Genomic DNA, 20,576 nt, shown 5'->3' on the forward strand with positions numbered 1-20,576 from the left:
TGCAGGGCTATCGATATGGCAACTTAATACTATCATAAATTCATAAAAATAATAAAGTCAGTATTCAGAAATGTATTCCCACCACAATAACTATTGTCCCTTCTGATGACAGCAGCTAAAAATAATCATTATAGACTTCCACAATATGGAACATTCATGGAACCTCTACAATAATCTGAGGATTAGAACATATCATTTGAGTTAGTGCTCAAATCATTGCTCAGAAACTATAACTCACAAAGCAGCAGGGAAAATAAAATGCAGCGTAGGGAACAACCCTGAAGCGACAAAGAGACAAACTAGATATCCTCATGGATCTTTTCCATTTTTACAACTCTTGAATACCAAAAACAGAAAGATATAGAATAGGTATTGTGGTCAAGTTGAATTCTCCCCAACTTAAGAGGGAGAGAAGCAATTATAATGGGCTATTTAATACTGGATATCTTAAGAGTAAAGTTTTCATCTATATTTTAGTTTTTTAATTCCTAAGAAATTTGGTGTCATGGTCTCTCTTGCTTAAGAAATTATGTTTTCTATTTCGACCAGAAAAAGGAATGTGGACATTTTTTCTTGCACACAACCTTATCTATCTATAAATTGTAGTCATTTCGACCTATATTTTCAAAAAAGTGTCTACTCATTTAGGATGCCCAATTTTCAGAGGTATTAAGCACTTATATTGACTTCTATGGGAGTTGTAGTAGCTAAAAATTTCAGGCTCAGTGGAGAACCAAAAATTAATGAGCAGTTTTGAAAACGTAGGCCTTAAAAACTTAGCATTTACATTATTGAAACATATTCCAAGTGTCATTCAGACATTAAAAATAACTAATTTACTTCTAAAATTATATAAAGATATTATCAAACCCTTCATAAACAAATTGCATTTTTAAGCTGATTCCAATTTCAAAAGATTTGTGATTCATCATGCCACCTAGTGGTAACTATTTTGTACTGCTCACTTTTCTGATGCTTTGCTCAAAAGTGGTATGGTACTGGTACAGTAGCTGCAATAAAGTAGGGTTACCATTCGTCCGGATTTACCCGGACATGTCCTCCTTTTTGTTCTAAAAATAGCGTCCGGGGGGAATTTGTAAAACACTCAAAATGTCCGGGATTCCCCCCCTCCCCCGGCAGAGCAGAGCGAGCAGCTGGGAGGGCTGCAGGAAAGTCCCGGGCTGGACTCTGGAGCAGCTGTAGAGGAGCCGGATCCGCCCTGCATTCTGAGCCGGCAGCTCTCCCCTGCAGCCCGGTCCAGCAGCACTGTGCAGGGCCAGACCGGGTTTTGTTGTGCTGGGGAGCGCAGCCACGTGTCCGGCTCGGCTCGCACAGAGCCCAACACCCTGTTCTGAGCAGCAGGGTAAGGGGGCCAGGGAGGTTCTGGAGGGGGCAGTCAAGAAATGGGGGGGGGCTTTTTGGGGAGAGTGGAGAAAGTTTTGGGCAGTCAGGGTACAGGTAGGGGGTAGGATCCTGGGGGGCAGTTGGGGGGGGTCTTAGGAGGGGGCAGTTAGGGGACAAGGAACAGGGAGTCTTAGGTAGGGGGTGGGGTTCTGGAGGGCAGTTAGGAGCAGGGGTCCCAGGAGGGGGCAGTCAGGGGACAAGGAGCGGGGGGGTGGGGAGCTGGGAGTTCTGGGGGGGGCTGTCAGGGGGCAGGAGTGGGGAGAGGGATCGGAGCAGTCAGGGGACAGGGAGCAGAGGGGTTTAGATGGGTTGGGAGTTCTCGGGGGGGCTGTCAGGGGGCAGGAGTGCGGAGAGGGATCGGAGCAGTCAGGGGACAGGGAGCAGAGGGGTTTAGATGGGTTGGGAGTTCTGGGGGGGGCTGTCAGGGGGTGGGGAGTGGTTGGATGGGGCGTGGGAGTCCCAGGGGTCTGTCTGGGGGTGGGGGTGTGGATAAGGGTTGGGGCAGTCAGGGGACAAGAGGCAGGGAGGCTTAGATAGGGAGTGGAGTCCCGGGGGGCAGTTAGGAGCAGGGGTCCCAGGAGGGGGCAGTCAGGGGACAAGGAGCGGGGGGGTGGGGAGCTGGGAGTTCTGGGGGGGGGCTGTCAGGGGGCAGGAGTGGGGAGAGGGATCGGAGCAGTCAGGGGACAGGGAGCAGAGGGGTTTAGATGGGTTGGGAGTTCTCGGGGGGGCTGTCAGGGGGCAGGAGTGCGGAGAGGGATCGGAGCAGTCAGGGGACAGGGAGCAGAGGGGTTTAGATGGGTTGGGAGTTCTGGGGGGGGCTGTCAGGGGGTGGGGAGTGGTTGGATGGGGCGTGGGAGTCCCAGGGGTCTGTCTGGGGGTGGGGGTGTGGATAAGGGTTGGGGCAGTCAGGGGACAAGAGGCAGGGAGGCTTAGATAGGGAGTGGAGTCCTGGGGGGCAGTTAGGGGCAGGGGTCCCAGGAGGGGGCAGTCAGGGGACAAGGAACGGGGGGAGGGTTGGGGGTTCTGGGGGGGCGGGAAGTGGGAGGGGCAGGGGCGGGGCTAGGGCGGGGCTCCTCCCGTCCTCTTTTTTGCTTGCTGAAATATGGTAACCCTACAATAAAGTCTTTTTTTAAAAGCAAATTTTTTCATTCACAATCATCTTTTGCAGTCAGGACTGCTCATTACCTCCCTCCAACTGCCTTTCACTGACGAGCATACTGGTATCATAGTAAAATTTTTAATTCAAGCCTGCCCAGGACATATTTTTGTTATCAAGTTTTGTTAGGAAGAATAGTTAAAACAAAACTCCATTTATTTTTAAGAGTTGCACTGCCAGTCACAAAATATCCAACTAAAATCCCCAAACAACATTTTCAGATATTCTGTTGACAGCACTAAAATCCTAAATTTGTAACTGCAAGACTTTCTGCAAGTCAAAAAACATTGCATGGATTATGGTTGTCATCTCAAAAGAAAGGAAAAGGTCCATGACCTTTTGCAAATAACCAACAGCCATTTAATATTGTGAAGTCTTAACAGCCCACCCTCTTACCTAAGGGGACCTAAAATAATCCGGAAGTGGGCTTGAGGATTGCTATTATGATGCATCATTTTTGTTGTTAACTAGATGTGACCAAGTAAATTTAGCATTCCAATTTACATATGGAAAATATTCTATCCAGTTTATAGGCAATCCACATGTAAACGATAGTAATGTAAATATATTTTATAAAACAGGAAGGTGATCTGGAGAGGAGGTGAACAAACAGTCCCCAAACCGATCATTTCAGTTTGGCTTACCATTTTTTCAATGACTTAACAGGGGATAGCATCCCCCCAGCTATTTAGTTAAGCTAACAACTGGAGCCTGTGCTGCAATGGCTAACGCTCCCCACAACATCCCAGCTTCGCCTTCTTCCAGTCCTACCGTCGCCCTTCAGTCTCCAAAGAACAAACTTTTTCAGAGTGACTACATTTATTAAAGTGCATGGAAGAATGGGTATCTCTTAATCTGCCAGTGCCCAGATGTGGAATACAATTTGTGCAAAGATCTCAAATATGGGATTATTAAATAAATAAATAAAATGTTAATGCAGGAAAGTTAAAACAATGCAGAATTTATTCTTTTTCATGTAAATAACTCTTGCTATAGCATCAGTTTTAAGATTCTTTATTTCTGATGTAAATAATTGTCAACAATAAAATAAGGGGACACAAATTGTATGGAATGGTGGTAATTTTGGGACAAAAATGAACGATGGCCCTTGAAATAAGGTATTTTTCAGACTATGATCCCAATAAATATTTGCTGTTTTACCAGTTTCATATTTCAGATTCTGTTGCACTCGGTAAAAATAATGCTTTTTCACACTACGCTTTGATTTCTCTCATGCTACTCTGCACATTACATTTTCACAGCACTTAAATCATGGACTCCATGCTGGAATTTTTCTGCTTTACCTTGCTCTTCTATCTGTATTCCTAAAGATTTTGTAGTTAGTTTTGGAAAGGTTTTGACCCCCCCAAATGCAAAAGGGGTAAAACAACCTCCCACCCTATTTGCCTGGTTGTCTGGAAAAAGAAGAAAAAATGATGTGAAAAAGAGGCTCCTTATGACCTATATGAACTAATGTATTTTTAATCATAGTTATTTTATTATTATACACTGTTTTGCAATGGGGTGATTTTAAAAGTGTATCCGACTTTTGGAGAAGATTAATCTTAGTGCTAACATTCATTTATCTTATATGCTTTATCGCCTAAGTTTAGGCTATATTAATCAATTGTATTTCATGCTGATTTGATTTGTTAATCATAACAGTTCTTGTGTACACCAAATGCTAACTTGTGTTCAACATCATATTGCTAAGTTGTGTTCTAACATGGTATTTTCTCCTGTAACAAGCCTGCTGAGGAAATGATACTGAGCATATAGGGTCAATGAATGTACTGGGTTTCTTTTTTGTGCTACTGAACATCTGACAGTGGGTGAGCAACACTCCATTTGCCCAAAAGCATTTAGAACAAAAGAAAACACATGATGAGAGTGGACAGGTGAGGACTGGGAAGTCTTGCATACAGCAGATGGAAAAAAGCTGCAAGGTCTAGTGGAGAACTTGAATACAGAGCTCTGAAAGTGCTGTGCTATATACACATTTGATTTTTGGAATCTAATGTTCTGTTTACAGCTCAATCTCCCCATTTCAGACTGAGTACATGTACAAATAAATTCACTTACAAATACCTATGTCTGTGCCAACGTCTCTTCCCCCCCAGGAGGGGAATAACCCACATTCGGAGTGCATCTACAATGGAAAAATATATAATGGCAACAGCACATAGTTTTAAAGCGTACTGGCTCCGTGTACACTCTTCTACTGTTAGTAGCACTGGTACAGCTGGACTGGTACAGAAAAATGCTTTCACATTTTCCTGCTACACACAAGACCTTGGAGGTCTGATCCACCAATACATTGCTAATTATATTTTTAAACAGCTATATTTTCCCCTCCTTTGGAGTCTTGCCAACAAAGCAGCTGAGGACATGCGGTCAAGAGTATAGCCTTCTTCTTCAAGTCTGATTGCTATAATTCATTTGATTCTCATAAACTTAAGTCTCAGTAAAACACTGTTTTTTTATGTTTTTTGCGTAATAAAACCTCATTTTTGGTAGTTCATAGAATTATTATAGTGTGCCATATTACAAAAATTGATTTTTCCTAGGCTTCGTGTATAATGAAAGCAAGTCCTTAATGCTTAGTTTCCAAGGAGACAGATACCAACTGTAATTACTAAAAGCTTATTTAATTAAACAGTATCATATGTGTAATTAGTACAACAATGCAATTAAGCAAATCACCACCTTTGTAAAGCAAGCAAGCTTTGGCATTGAGTCCTCCTGTGGAATCTCCTTTGTTATACAGTGGAGCCGACTAGAAAATTAACAGCTGTTTAGAACAGGGGTTCTCATCCTTTTTCTCTCTCTGAGGCCCCCCTCGACATGCTATAAAAACTCCAGGCCCCAGCTGGGGGAGAGGAGGACGGAAAGAGGGCTCGGGGCAGGGGCCTTGGGCATAGGCGTAGTCTGACTTCCATTTGGGGGCGGGGAGCCAGCGGTGCAGGGAGGGAGTGCCACCTGACTCACCTCAGCAGGCCACCTGCCTGTCTGGCTTGGGAGTGGGGGGGACACAACCAAAAATTACAACTCACAGGTGAGGGGCTTAGCTCAAAAAGTTTGAAAACAGCTTAGGGAGCAGGGAGTGGGTAGCTAGGGGCAGTGTACAGGCAGTGGAGTAGCTCAGGGTGTAGAGAGGGGGTAGCTGGGGATGTGTGCACACAGGGGATTACTAGGGGCTGCATCTGGGCAGGGGGGTAGCTCAGGGTGCAGGGAGGGGGGTAGCTGGGGCTGTGTGCAGGCAGGGGGCAGCTCAGGGTGCAGGGAGAGCAGCACTAGGGGCTGTGTGCAGGCAAGGGGTAGCTGAGGGTGCAGGGAGAGGGGGTACTAGGGGCTGTGTGCTGGGAAGGCTCCCCTGCAGTCCCTGTTCCCGGAGGGGTCTGCCAGCCACGAAGCCGGGTCTCCCAACCCAGGCGGCTCTTACCGGCTGCCTCTGAGGGAGCAAAGGGAGCTGGGACTTGGGAACTGAGGAGCAGCTTCAACCCGGGGCACCAACAGAAGAGGAGGGAACACTGTGGCTGCCTGCTCCATGGCACCAGTCAGAGCAGCAGCTGCCCCACAGTGCCCGGTGTAACAGCAAAAACAGCAGCCGGCACATTTCCCCACCAATAGCAGTTACCTACTGAGCCTCAGTTTGGGTGAGCGTGCTCAGTACAACCTAGATAGGAAGTTCTGCCAGGGAGCTGTTTGTAGCACTACACCAGCAGAGCTTCAGCCCTGCACTCCCAGGAGTCCCGAATTGAGCCCCACGAGGGGCGCTAGGGCTCAGGGTCTGGGTTTCAGCCACGGAGCCCCGCAGCCCCCTTGAAAGGGCTCGTGTATCCCCAGGGGGCTATGGACCCCCCATTGAGAACCGCTGGTTTAGAACATATTAAACTCACTCTATGCGTTCAGCTTAAATATTGTCCCTCTCCTGTTAGCAGCGGCTTCCTCACAAAATCTGCCATTGACAGTGGATGTTGATGGGATAGTTCACATCATTATGATGACTCTGAACTAATAAAGGGCTATTTTTCACCAGATTGCTATAGGGAGGATGGATTCTTCACCATACTCCTATCTTCCTACCAAGACAGGTTCTTTCCTACCTTTAACAATCTAGGAATAATGAGAACTTCCCTGACCTCCAAAAACTATAGGATTTAAAAAAAAAAAAAAAGGTCTTTGCTCTTCCACTTTTGAGACAACCATCAAAATGATTGACTGTCTTACTCTTATCAGTTCCTAAAATGTTAGGGAGCAGGGAAAAGGAGAACTCCACCCTATTGCTAAACCCTTACCAATTTAGAAACAATACTTTATTCCATACTATTTTTCATAATTTGTCAAAGTATATTTTATTGTAAAAGTGGAATTATATACATTGCTGCAAAAATATATAGAAGAAAGTATTTTCTTAATTTTTGTACACAAATAAGTTGTGTTTGGCACATGATAAGCAACTGTGACACTTCTGAAGTGCATTTTTTAATTAAGTCAAAGTGGATTGATTGTTCATTTATAAAAACTGATCTTGAAAAAAATTAAACTATGTTATATTTAGGCGACCAAAAGAATAGGAAAGGAGAATCTTGTTTTTTATTTCAGATTACTGAAAATAAATGTAAATCAGCAGAAGGTGTTTGTTTATTTAATAAATTATCCATGATGACAGTACCCCTTCATTGAAAATATATAGTTGTATATAGTCAGAGGATATGCCCTGTAAGGGCTATAATGTAATTAAAGGTGGAAAAGGGAGAGGAGAAATCCTGGAAGAATTGGGAGGAAGAGCAACAATAAATTCAAAGGAGCAATATAATTAAACATCTGGATCTTACTGGTTTAAAGATTATTGAGAACAATTCTATGATAATTTTGTTTTATCTTCAACTAATAATACACACACAATTTGCTTTAATGGAAAGTCTTATTTTAAGTTATATCACAATGAATATTTTTTTGCCAGCAAAATAGCCTGACTCAGTTTATAACTTTAAAATGATAACATGCTGACCAAAGTCAGATTTTAAGAAGTGCAGCACTTATGCAGCAGCAGACTGAGGTATTTGATGCTGTGCATCTGAGACACACAAGCCTTGGATCTATTATTATGTAAGAGATTAACCTAATTCACCATGTTATGTCACAAACATTCACACAAATACTTTAATCAACCAGTCATCAAACTACTCAATTTTTTCTCCTATAACTGAAAAGTCCTATATAGGTAAATAGTGGGGGGAGGGAGAGAGATAAAAATCTAGTATAAATAAAATTCTAACAAAGCCATCACGTTTGTAATCACGATTTCTATTGGTTATATAATAAAATGGCAAATAGAAGAACAATACGTTGAGTACTCATCCTTTCCTAGGGCCAACATAGTTAATTATCCCGCTTTATTATCCTGGCATATAATCTGATCAACAGAATGAACATCTCTGGCCTAAGGGCTCTAACATAAGATAAAAATTAGTAAATAGGACAGACAGGGAGTTTCTAAGTATTATTTATTCACAGTATACCCTAAGAGAATATTTCTTGATTTAAGTTTCTAATACAGATACATATTTTACATTGTATTTGGTTTGAATTAACTTAGCACAGTAAACCCTCTCTACCAAAAGGAGGCCACATATGGATTTAGGTTATTCTATCAAATATATCTTTTTAATAGGAGAACTTTTTTACCTCACTGACTATCACGAGAGTAAAGGTTGCAAGCAGTAAAATTACTGCTATAATTAATGCAGTGTATACACAGCTTTCTTAAGGATATGAAATGTCAAAGTCCTGTTGTTTCGGTCTTGGATACATTTTTCTGTGTAGTTTTTTATACAGGACTGTTGGCACCACCTATTGTTAAGTTTGCCTGACACCTCCCATTATAAGATTTTGTATTCAATTGCTTATAACTTCCACAAACTTTAACAGTTTGTGCTGGAATTTTACATGCTGAATATATTTCTCTTTCAAATTTTTTTTTTGGAAAAATTTCAGCCAAAGTGGTTCAGCCATTTCATAGAACAAGGTTAGGGAAAAATAAGTTGTTTTGCCCATATTAAAAAATTCTGGCAACTTTCTCGAAGAACTCTAGCATCCCTATGCTTGGGAGCAGGGACTTGAAATTTCACGGTCATTGCGTCAGGGATGTGCCTGGTGCTGTCACCATGAAAATCCACCTATATTTGGCCAAGTTATAAGCCTTTGGGGGAAAAAATTGCAGTTCACATATGCTCAGTAGATATTACTTAGATTTTAGCTGCTTTAATCTCTGAAGAATCCACCCTCACTAAGCATGCTTGAACCTCTCTCAGCTCCTACCCTGACAAGACTGCATACACCATCCCCACAGAGTAACGGTGGACGCTCCCTCGAGACCAGGCAATCTTATTTCTGGGATGTCCTAACTTCTGAGTGCATGGTTTTGCAAGGTTAGTAATGTTTTTAATGTAGGCTTGTGTGTGTAATTGGAAATAAAACTAGAGTATGCAGCTCCAATTTCAATTGTTTCTTGGGGGTTAAGGCACAGTAAAAAAAATGTGTGCTTTATACTAAAAAAAAAAAGCTAGAAAAGCCACACATTTGTTTTGCATGCGAGACACATCTGCATACTGAGTAGTTTTAGAAACATCTATTATTATACAGAAAATCACCATGTCAAGTAAGATGAAACAATGGTTTGCTTAACCCAGGTAATAGGAAAATTCATCCACGCTTACCTGAACATTTTTTTTCTTCGAGTAGTAAGGTCCACAGATCTGTGACAATGGGTACTTCAATCTGCTTTCAGTGTGGGGGCAGGAGAGACCTGTCAGGCACTAGCAGCCCGAGAATGCCTCAGCTCCAGAAGTTCCCTCCAGTTGAGAAAACTTCCACAGCCAGCATAATTCAAATCTACCTTCCTATAATACAATCTGTAAATAATATACTTTAGGTAAAAAAGCACAACAACAATTTCTCCTACTTTGGGGCAAGGTAAATTCTCTCTAATATGACTACAAACCCAAATTCTTGGATATCAGTTTCTCTCTCTATTCTGGATGATCCATTTGTTCTTAGAATGGACTGGATCTCTGGATCCTATTACTTGAAAAGAGAAATTCTGAGAGAAGCACTAATAAATTTTCCAATTCCTCTTCATGCTAAGGTACACAGATCCATTACAATGGGATTTTCAGAGCACCGTAGCTTCAGGGAGGGAAGCAGGATCATCCTTTAACCATGGACATCCAAAATGAGGTAGATTATCCATAAATATCTTATCCATCTTCTCATGCACTAAGGCATGAAGAAGACTTTTGCCAAAAGAATGTAAATGGCATTGGTTAAGACTGGATAACCAATACGCAGAATTTGGTGAATTTATATATTGATAGCCATGTGCTGTCTAGCAGATTTCAATACTGGAGAGATGACTACTCTGCCCTGAGATTGTCAGTTCTCATAAGACAATGACTTTGATGCTTAACTGAAGGAGGACTATTTCTTGAATTTGCATAGAGAATGAATGTGATGATTGTAGAAAGGACTACCTGCCAGAATTAAAAGTATAATATTGGCTTTCATTAGAGAAAGCTCAATTTCAAAATACCCCTCCCTCCAACTAATCTGATTGGAGATAGGAACCATCAGGAGGCCTACATTAATGGATAGAAAGTAAAAGGAATCTTTCTGCAGGGGTTCAACTTGAGTACTGCTGCAAAATAAGTTTCCAAGGTCATGCTCTATGACCGTGTGGAATAGGAATAAAGTTGATGCCCTAAGGTAGCATCTGATGTTGGGATTTGTGCTAAATTTCCTTTTTCTTGTAAAGGCTGAGAATGTTATATCAGAGTTTTGACCTTTTGTTTGGACCCTCAGATCACCATTGTAAAACCCTCCTGGAAGAACTCAAGGCTGTGTTTCATTGCTTTATCATAGTAGTTAAACTGGACTTTTCACCCGCCAGTAGAATAAGAGGGAGACTCAGATTGTCAGATGACCAATCATATTAGTTTGGGGTTTTTTGTTGGCCTGATGTTACTTGAGAGTTTTCATGCCTAGAGGAGGGGCTGAACGGATGCATGCTTGGACTTGACTGCCTGTGAAGATCCTGTACAGGGAGTAGGCCACTCTTTCAAGTAAAAGTCTCCCCCAGTTAGAAACACTGAGTCCCTGACTACCAGGAAAAATAGTTGCGTTTCTCTTTGGTACATATACCAGGTGTGCAAACCAAGCAACTTTCCAGCCTTATAAAATGGAGGCTGGTGAGAGAGTAGAGTAAAATGAAAGAAATGGTGAGTCAAGAAACGGCTTACAGGCTACTAATTCTTTCACATCTGGACCTGCTGTCCCTCTGATCGCTCCACAGCCATCAGCTGAGAGGAAGAAATGGAGGTGATGGTGACACATGGCAACCTATAACTCAAGTTGGGAACAACAGCCTGGCCCTTAGGGCACGTTGAACCACAGCAGCAGCTGGAGATGCAAGCCAGATACTTTCCCCATCTTCTGGGGGCAGTAGGAAACCCCTATCCCTCCATTACATTTTCCCAGGGTGCATGAGGAGAGACAAGCTATAGCTAGCTATCCAAGACAACAGTAGACTTCCTAAATGTAAGTTGCACAATATTCAATACTCTCTTGCCTGAAAGAGGCTCAATTCTTTTTTTTTTTTTGTATTTTAAATATATTTTACTATTTGATTCTCAAACTTTGATTTTGGCAGTTGGTCCTCCTCTCCTTAGAAGGAAGAACTGCCTTTGTGGGATTGCATGTTTGCATGCCTAAAAGAATCAGCACATCTATAGCCTGTCTTTTCTACACTGATCAACCATGCTGCACTCTGAGGTGAGCAGGAGAACCCAGCACTGATTTTATTACTCATTTAATTTCTCCCTTTGGGAGTTTGTCCCCATAATCCTGCTTCAGAGGGAGGATGAAGTTGGCCGCAGGGGAGAGGGAGCTGAACCAAAAGGCCCCTTACTGCATTCTCAAATGTTGGCAGCATCTGTGTCTCCATCCCCAATCCAAGGGGACTCAGGGTGGGGAAGGGAAAGGAAAGTGTGTGTGTGGATGGGGGCCAACACACCTCTGCAGTCAGAGGTGTGGATGTTGGTGGGGGCTATTGGGACTCAAGTGCATTGCCATTCTGGCTTCACTCCCCGCATGGAGACGGGAGCTGCTTGCCCTGATGCCAGCTTTTTTCCAGTCTGCTTGAATCCTTTCTCCCCCAGAGAAGAGAGAGTCCCAGGTGACCCCACCCAGCCTGGGCTGTGAAGGGAACTACACTCTTGCTCCCTAGCAAGACACTTAATGGCAGGGGGAGAGCAGGGAGATACAGACTCTTCCTTCTGCCTCTGGCTTTTCTTGATGTAGTGCTCGCCCTGAAGCTTGCAGGGGGAGCAGCTGCTGCAGACACCTCAGAAGGGGAAGTGAAGCTGATGGGTCAATCTCTGCACAAATCAAAAGCAGCCCTGGGACATATCTGGGAATTAAACAAATTATTCAGCTGATCTTATAAACACTTGAAATAACATTTGGAAATTCCCTCAGAAAAGCTCTGTGGTAAGGAAGTCGGGCTGAGCTGCTGGCCTCTGTGGAGGCAGAAAAAACTGCAGGGAACCGTCCACAAGCTGCAAGCAGGCAGAAGTACCCATTGTACTGAATCTGTGGACCTCAGCACAAAAAAAAGAAGATGGGGGGGAAAATGCTGTAGTGTCTATGCGGTTCATTCACAATACGTTCCTTTTCTTTCTTAACAGGCATGCAGCAGCAGTAAATTCAAATAACAGAACATATAAAAGTAGGAGTCAGGTTAGCAGATGGCGGATTGTCCCCCAGCTCCTGGAATGGAAAACACTCATCAGAAAATACACGGGTGGTGCTACAGTAACCAATCACTCAATCAATGATTCAAATGCCACAGCTGGAGACATACAATCCAGAGCTTGGCTTCAAGCCCTGTGGTTGGTACAGCTGCACATATGGGGATGGCAAGTGAATGAGATAGACAAGTACCATATTTCACATAGCAAACAGGAAAAAAAAAAAAAGATAATAGTGGCAAATGATTTAGCAGTGATCAAGATATTGAACTCCGAGGACCTTTTCTTAACACAGATTTAATAAGGAAAATATGAAAATTGAACACAATCCAGCCTTGTCAAGCTGCTACAAAAAGAGTATCTGTAGAGTAATTGGAAGAAACTGTTAAGAACTCCCAAGTCCCACCAAAATATACGCCAAACCCCCCACACACCAGAGTAAGAAATTTAAATCTCTAGGGCTCTTTTCTTCACTATAACACGCAAGAAGCAAAGTGGTTAGGAGGATTATGCTGATGTCAGCTTTCAGTTCTAAACAGCTCTATGGCAGATAAATAGTTTTGTGGATGTAGGGAGGTAATCAGAGTTATAGGTGCATACATCAAGGGAAAGAATATATTTCTTAGTTTTGTTTTTTTGTTAGAAAGAGCTCTCTTTAGAGGGCTTGCGGAGTGATGGGAAGAGGAAATGTTGTAATGCTCTGCGCAAACTTTAAAAGGACATAAAAAAGCTTATTCACAATATTAAAAAATCTTGATGAGAGATTAAAAATAAAAGAGAATAATTAAAGAAGTGGCTGACCCAAGACATCCTAATTCAAGTGATTAGGCATGAGAATGGACTACTTCAGAGGGGCAAGCAATCGAAATTAATATTCAAGAAAAGATTAAGTAAAATAAGAACACAGGAAAGTGTTTGGTATGATGCAACAGGCGGTCTGCTAACACAAGATATCTTATTTCTTCATCTATTCTGTAGTTTTAAAGAAGTGGTTAAAACTGATGTAAACAATTTATGCAATCCTTCAACAACAACAAAACAAGAACAAAAAATAAGAAGTCTGCTTACTCTTCTTGACGCAAGTCATTAATGCTCCGATCTAGCGAGATCATATCACTTGCCACCATATTAAACCCAAACTCTTTAATGCTGGCTTGAATGGATTCTTTGTAGTCTGGTCCTAATACATATGGCTTGCCTTCCTCTCCAGGGCCACCAGCAACTCCATGAGGCTCAGGTTCTTTGGGCTCAAAATTACCAAGGATTGCAGGTCGTAAAACAGGATCATGGTATGTAAATGTCTGAGGCTTAAATGTGAGATATTGCCTCTGCATGATGTTCTGCTGATTGTTATCACCAACATGATGTTCTAGTTCATTTTTGGCCTTATTTTTTCTTCGAATAGATTCTAAGTCCACTTCCATGCCTTCAACATGAGGCCAGGGTACAACAGGTTTGAATTTCTCATTTCCGGGAGCTAGTCCATGGTTTCCTTTGTCTGGCACGGGATTCTTAGCTTCTTTGTCCTCCTAAAACACACACGCAGCAGGAAACCATTACAAACTATGATAAATATAGAACTCAGTTTTTTAATCCTAAACCTTATATGCTTATACTCAGTACTAAAGTAGTAATTAAACAGTAATAGCAAGCAAGTATTGTTTACAGATTGGACTCTAGGTTCTACTGTCAACCGCCACATGCTTGGAGAGAGAGTCACTGGGGACTTCTAACAGGACTAGTACTCCTAATTCTCTTAGGAACTTCCACAAATCCCACTTACTCTCTCTGGCTGAATTTCTCCCATTTATAAAATGGTTTGGTAAAGAACACGGAGTTATTTAATAATGCCTTAAAATTCTATAGCACCTTTTAAAAGGGTCTCAATGTTTACACTAGATATGAAGAACAGGATTTTCAAGAGCATTCAGCATTGACCTAACTCAATGAATTCAATGTTAGTACAATTAGGGTAATGTTGAGTGCATCTGAAAATCCCACAAAGGCCATCAATTTAGGACCTATTGTTAAGATTTCTTCAAATTCTGAAGAAAACAGGAATAACGGTAAAGTTTAATTTTTCCTAGAACACTGATGAAAGCATTTAAACCAAGGTGACATCTGGCAAACAAAGTAGAAATTTTGATCAAGAGTCTGTTGCACCAGGGTATTTTAACGCTTGTAGAAATTATGAATGAACCAAGTTTCTAAAAAAAAAAAAAAAAAAGCTATTACACTACTACATTCACACTTTCATCTATAACTGTTACTTTTTAGGAAATCTTGCAAGGCCAAGACAACAGGGAAGTAGCTCAGCATGTGTTGGGGCACATTTTGCCAGGAGGTAATAAGCTGCCAAGGAAGAAGAAAAAGCAAAACACAAATAACAAAACACACACACACACAGGAGGGGACTGGTGAAAAGAGTAAGAGCTACCATAAATATCTGCTTCAATTATCTTTCATTTTCTGATATAGTTGTAAAACTAATCTGAAAAGTTTTCAAAATAAATCACTTTAAAAATGTATAGTGTGTACCTCCTAAAAATGAAACCTACATCTATCTCCGAGTTGTGAAGAATATTTATTAAGGTTATAACAACCAACAAAAAATGCACTTTTATGTAGAAATCCATGATTAAATTGAGTCTTCCTGACTAGTGATTTAAATCAAATCCACCCTGATTACAACTAGTTTGAATTTTCCTAAATCCATACAGTGTAGTTTTGTTAAATTGTAAAATTAATTTAGTGATACACATATTGCTAAAATGAACCTCCAGGTGTCAGTGGAGTATGGGTGACTGAATGGGATACAAGTATGGTACAGTACCAATGGAAAAAACACGAGAGAGTGTGTACGAGTGGACAATTTGGGGTTATTTAAAAAGGAATTGTTTTACAGAGATATTCACAAGTACACAGATTTTAGGTGGAATGCATCAGGTATCTGATGTACAATTCTACATAAGAAAATGCAAAGGTACATTGTGTGAAATTATACCACAACAATATAGTGCAATATTGTTACATTGTAAACTAAAAGGTCAACTAGTAGTTTGTATAACATTTGTACAGTTGGCTATACAAATATTTTGGCCATAATACAATAAAATACCAAAGTATGTGCTTAACATATATGCTTAAGTCCCATTGACTTTGAGACTTCAGCACATGCTTACATGTTTTCATGAATCAGGACCTTAATGCAGAGTTCTATTTGGTTAGTAGATAGGTGTTACTTATTGTACATTCTGAATAAGTAAGAAAAAGCTACCTTTCTAGACATAGTACAGAGAAGATTCAGGTCAAAGTGGTAGTGGTGTGTTTATTGTGTTTTAGAATGAGTTCACAGGCTGAAGCACAGCAATCTTCAAATCAGTTCTGGTTTATCATCAGAGCTCTTCCATATCTTGTATTTCATTTAGTCGTATTGTAATAATTGGTGGGTTCTTTTGTGAGAAAGTGTTGTAATGCATTTCCTTGATGCATTTTCTAATATTCTAAATATTTTTTGTACCTTTGGGGAGTACTATCTAGAATATAAATAGGCATGATTTAAATCCAAGTTTATGTTTAAAGTTTTCTCTAAGGATTTATGTATGCATGACAAAAATATATACAATGTAAGTAGACTCAGAAGAGGTATGGAGCGAGTGCGATTTAAGAGAGACTGGTTGTAAAGTAGCAAGCACTCTACTGGAATTATTTATGGTTGTTCATATAAAAAGAGGGAATGTTATCTAATGTGCATGCCACAGTCCAACCCAAATCAAGCAGTTATAGACCTGCCTTGATGCAACAGTTATGTAAGATTCCAAAACAGCAAAACACGTGTTAACTGAGTGACTACTTTTGGCTGTCACCTCAATAATACCACCTTAGTTAGGAATCTTCAGAGTTCAATTAATCTGATCAACGAATCTGGCTTGCCTCAACCAAAGAGAAATGTACTGTCAAAGTCACTTGAACCTTTTTTAAAATGTTCATACCAAATTTGGAAGGCACAGCTGTGAGAAAGCATCTCTCTATTTTTGAGTTATGAGTCTCTCTTCTCTTCCACTTCAAAGGAGAGAAAATTGGAGGGAAAAGCCTGAGAAGAAAGGGAGGAGAGGCTACATTGTTAGTTCTCCTTCTGCAGCACCCTCTCTCCCTATTCCACAGAATTGAAAAGAGGGCAGGTAAAAATCAGAACAGTCTCTGTGAATGGTAAAAACAATTGTTAGTGCTGCATTAGAACTCCATATCCGACAGCCACTCAGATGAAGAGTAGCACAGAGTTGTGGTCAAAGAAAAGCACAGCCAAAATGTGAAGTCACAGAACTCAGCTCTTCAAATGCATGCCCCAAGAGGTGTAGGGTTGGGGGCGTGGATTCCCTGCTAATCCTCTGGCTCCACATGAATGCAAGCCCCTCACGTCTCTGTTGTTGTTTTCCTGATCCCCTTAAAGGGAATATGAATCAAGATTTCAGCTAGTTGAAACTGAGAAGTTTTTTGTTTGTTTTTTTTACTTAGTTTTTCTCCTTCACATTTTTTCCCCACAAAAGGGGACTGTTTGGCTCAAAATTAGCAAAAACGACAGCCCAATGTCCTAACTGTAAATGAGACCTGAGATGCAACACAGAGCTGCTGGTGTTCAACAGTAAACTGTGTGATCTACAAGTGGCTTTACTCACTACTAGAAGACTCTTTTACAAGCACTTTTATAAATCATCCATGGTAAAAAAAAACATGGCATGACTTTCATAAGGCTGAAAATTTAGCCAATTGGCTAAATGTGGCTTTATGTGATGGCTGCAAATAAAGATATCAAAAATAGAAATCCTAACTAAGAAACAGAGTATGTAAGTCAGTCTGAGAATACAGACTACCTAGAGACTTCTGAAATAATGTCCGAAGTACTAATTTAATCTTAAACAAAACCAGAAGCCTTTTATTTAAAAGAGAGGAAAGGTTTATGATATTTAAAAGAAACCAAAGTTAATTGAAAGAAAAATGTATAGCTAGATAACAGTTTTGAATGTGTAAAAATGAAAGAGGAGAGCAAATTGAGAGGAAGAAATTAAAAGTTTGTCAGTTAGTACACTCAAACTCTAAGTTGTAGTGAGGTGGTGTGGTTCCCTGCCACCCCGGAGAGAGATGAGCCCCAATAGACACCAGAGTGGGCGGAGCCAGGGAGCTCTGAGCCCGCCCCCCCCCAGAGGGTCAGGCATTGCCCCAGAAGTATAAAGGCCTGACCTCAGGGCTCACTGGGGAAGCAGTCGCCAGGGAGGCCAGACGCATCTGGCCTAGCTCGCGATTGAGAAAGCCCAGCGGCCTGCAGAAAACCCAAGGACTGGCCTGACCTGCCCCGTGCCAGCTACCCAGAGGAGCTGCCGAGCCTGTCCCGCGCCAGTTACCCGGAGGAGCTGCCGAGCCTGCCCCATGCCAGCTGCCCAGAGGAGTTGCCAAGCCTGCGCCTGGCCAGCTATCCTGAGGACCCCATGGTGCTGGATCCCCTCAGGTCACCACCCTGACCCAGGTACCTCAAGAGGGGGAGTCTGGAAGTAGCCTGGGGGCAGCCGACCCTAGTCTGGCTGCAGCACTACCAGAACCCATGTCAGTGTGTTGCGACCAGGATCCCCACAGACTCAGCAGAGGGTCTTCTGCTGCTGCTAGGGCCCTGGGCTGGGATGCAGTGGAGTGGGAAGGCCTGCATCGCGGGTGGCAGTCTCCCCCTCTCCCAGGCCCTTTGGAACCTAGGGCCTGAGCCTACTGTTTATATACTGTTACTGCTCAGCCCCTGCCTGCGCGCCTGACTCACCATTGCCCCACCCTGACCTAGGGCCTGGGCTTGCCATTATATACTGTTGTTGCTCAGCCCCTGCCTGAGCACCTGACGCACCAGTGCCCCCTCCCCCAACCCCTTCCCGACCCAGGGTCTGGGCTCATTGTGTTTATTTGTACCTTCACTAAGGCCATAGAGGACCACTCCCGTGGCTGGACTAATTCCCCACAAGAGCTATTCCCAAAGGTAGTGAGGCGGTGTGGTTCCCTGCCGCCCCGGAGAGAGACAAGCCCCGGCTAGCTTCTCTACGCAAGTATACAACCTCACAATGTATAAAAACAGATTCACCTTTAACACACTGGAATTTATCTCAAATTGGTTAAGAGAAAATTACTAAGAGGAATATCTAGCAGCTATTCAGTTATTGTGGTTTTTTTGGTGAAAACTTTGGAAGCACCTCTACTTTTTGTAGCTTAGTACCTGTGGAACCTATTTCTGATTTAGAGAGTTGTGAGCAAGAGAGTTTAACAAAAATAGGGTTACCATATTTTAGTTTTAAAAAAGGAGGACACTCCACGGGGCCCCACCCCAACTCTGCCCCAGCCCCGCCCCAACTCTGCCCCCTCCCCCGAATGCTCCGCCCCCTGCTCCTCCCCCTCCCCTGCTTCCCGCGAATCAAATGTTCGCGGGAAACCTGAAACAGGGAGGCAGCAGGTAAGCTGGGGCTGGGTGCGGCACGGCCCAGTCCGGCCCCCCTGGCCGAGCGGCTTTCTCCAGCGGCTGGCCTGCCCAGGCCAAGAGGCTCTGGCTCCGGCGTCTCCCGCCCGGCTCGGGCCCTGGGGTGCCGGCCCCCGGCAGAGCACCCCCGTCCCCGCCGGCCCCTGGCCCAGCCCCGCACCGCCAGCCTGGCCCCCAGCACCAGCACCGCCGGTCCTGGCCCGGCTCTGGCCCCGCACCGCCGGGCCCTCCCTCCCTATTTTCCCGGACATGTCTGGCTTTTTGGGATTTCCTCCCGGACGGGGATTTGAGGCCCAAAAAGCCGGACATGTTGGGGAAAATCTGGACATATGGTAACCCTAAACAAAAAGTACTATCTTTGTCAGCCCCTAATCCCTTAATTCTTGGCTCTGGCTTCGCCAGCCCATAGTGTGAAAGAACAATACACATGCTGCTTGATCTCAGTCTGTATATAGAATAGGACACATATGGAAAGGTTTTACAGTATAACTAAGCATGCGCCAAGCAAACAGTAGCTCTCAAAGACCTATACACAATTCTACTACAAATTACAGTATTTAAAAACAAAAACACCCCCCCTCTGCTTGTTTATTACTTTAGTTTATTAGTTTTTGGGGTTCTAAAAATTTGTGTCCGTAGAGATCACCTCAGGATATCATCAGCTTGCTGAGTCTAGACACTTCACTACACACTTCAGCATGCATTTAACACATTAAAAGTTTTATTTTCCTACACTTGCCTATGCCCACATACAGTCCAGATCTTAGCTCATGCAAAAAACAATAGTAACAGATTAACTTGAAGCTGGGTGGGAGGTGTCAGGGTGTAGCATTTTGACAAATCTGGGGAAATGGTCAGAGATTTACTCTGTTTCCAGTACAGATGACTGGATAAAATAAATTAACGTACTTAAATTATATATGCTAGCCTGTGGCTGTACTTACAAGGGACACTTTGTTTTAAACTTAATTTCTTAACCATGTTCCCGTTAGGATCTTGTTCTATCAAACATTTTAACAATTTTCTTTTTAATTAACATATTTACGTTTCATTATTCATGCAGCATGTGTTCATTTTGCATTTTTGTCTGTTTGCATAGTGAAATTGCACCAGTCTGTTACTATTTAAGTTTTACTTTCTGGCTTTATTCACTAGTACAGAGCTGTAGTACGTAGATTGCAGTGGAACGTTTAACCCTGTAACTATCAAAATAAGGACTCTGCATTGTGTTTGAATATTAAAATATTAACAATTTGCTGCATAAGACTTTTTTAAATGTACATTTTGGGTCCCAGAGAGGAAACTGGTGCTGCTGGGATAAAATGAAATGAAATGATGCTTAAATAACCAAATCGATCACAGGATACAGACACACACAAATGTTGGGCCTAACTACCAGACTGACATTCAAGAAATTAGGAGTTTTTGTATATTTCACTTGGCCATCAGCACACTGCACTCTGTAGAAAGTGCAACACAAGAAAAACAGCTATGACAAGAATATGGACAACTGCTCAAGAGGTAGGCTCAAAACATATGTAACAACTCTGATATCTGGGGATAGATTTCATTGTAGACACCTATTAATTTCAGAGAAACAAAACAAAACATAAGCTCCTCAGCTAAGGTGAAAGGGGGTAACCTGTGACAATCCAAAAATAACTTGTATGACTGCAGATCACTGGATTAAATATCATCATGT

The 20,576-nt window shown here is 42.4% G+C and overlaps 1 protein-coding gene across 3 annotated transcripts in view; it reads right to left on the reverse strand.

Moving 5' to 3' along the window:
- The window catches only part of GALNT7 (polypeptide N-acetylgalactosaminyltransferase 7), a 120,128-nt gene that overhangs the window by 52,118 nt on the left and 47,434 nt on the right, over window positions 1–20,576 (reverse strand). For all 3 annotated transcript variants that reach the window (XM_054029413.1, XM_054029414.1, XM_054029412.1), the window contains exon 2: window positions 13,438–13,898. In XM_054029413.1, the coding sequence (XP_053885388.1) occupies window positions 13,438–13,898 (461 nt within the window). The remainder of the gene's footprint in view (window positions 1–13,437; window positions 13,899–20,576) is intronic.

Source organism: Malaclemys terrapin, chromosome 5 (assembly GCF_027887155.1).
Source record: "Malaclemys terrapin pileata isolate rMalTer1 chromosome 5, rMalTer1.hap1, whole genome shotgun sequence".
NCBI lineage: Eukaryota > Metazoa > Chordata > Testudines > Emydidae > Malaclemys > Malaclemys terrapin.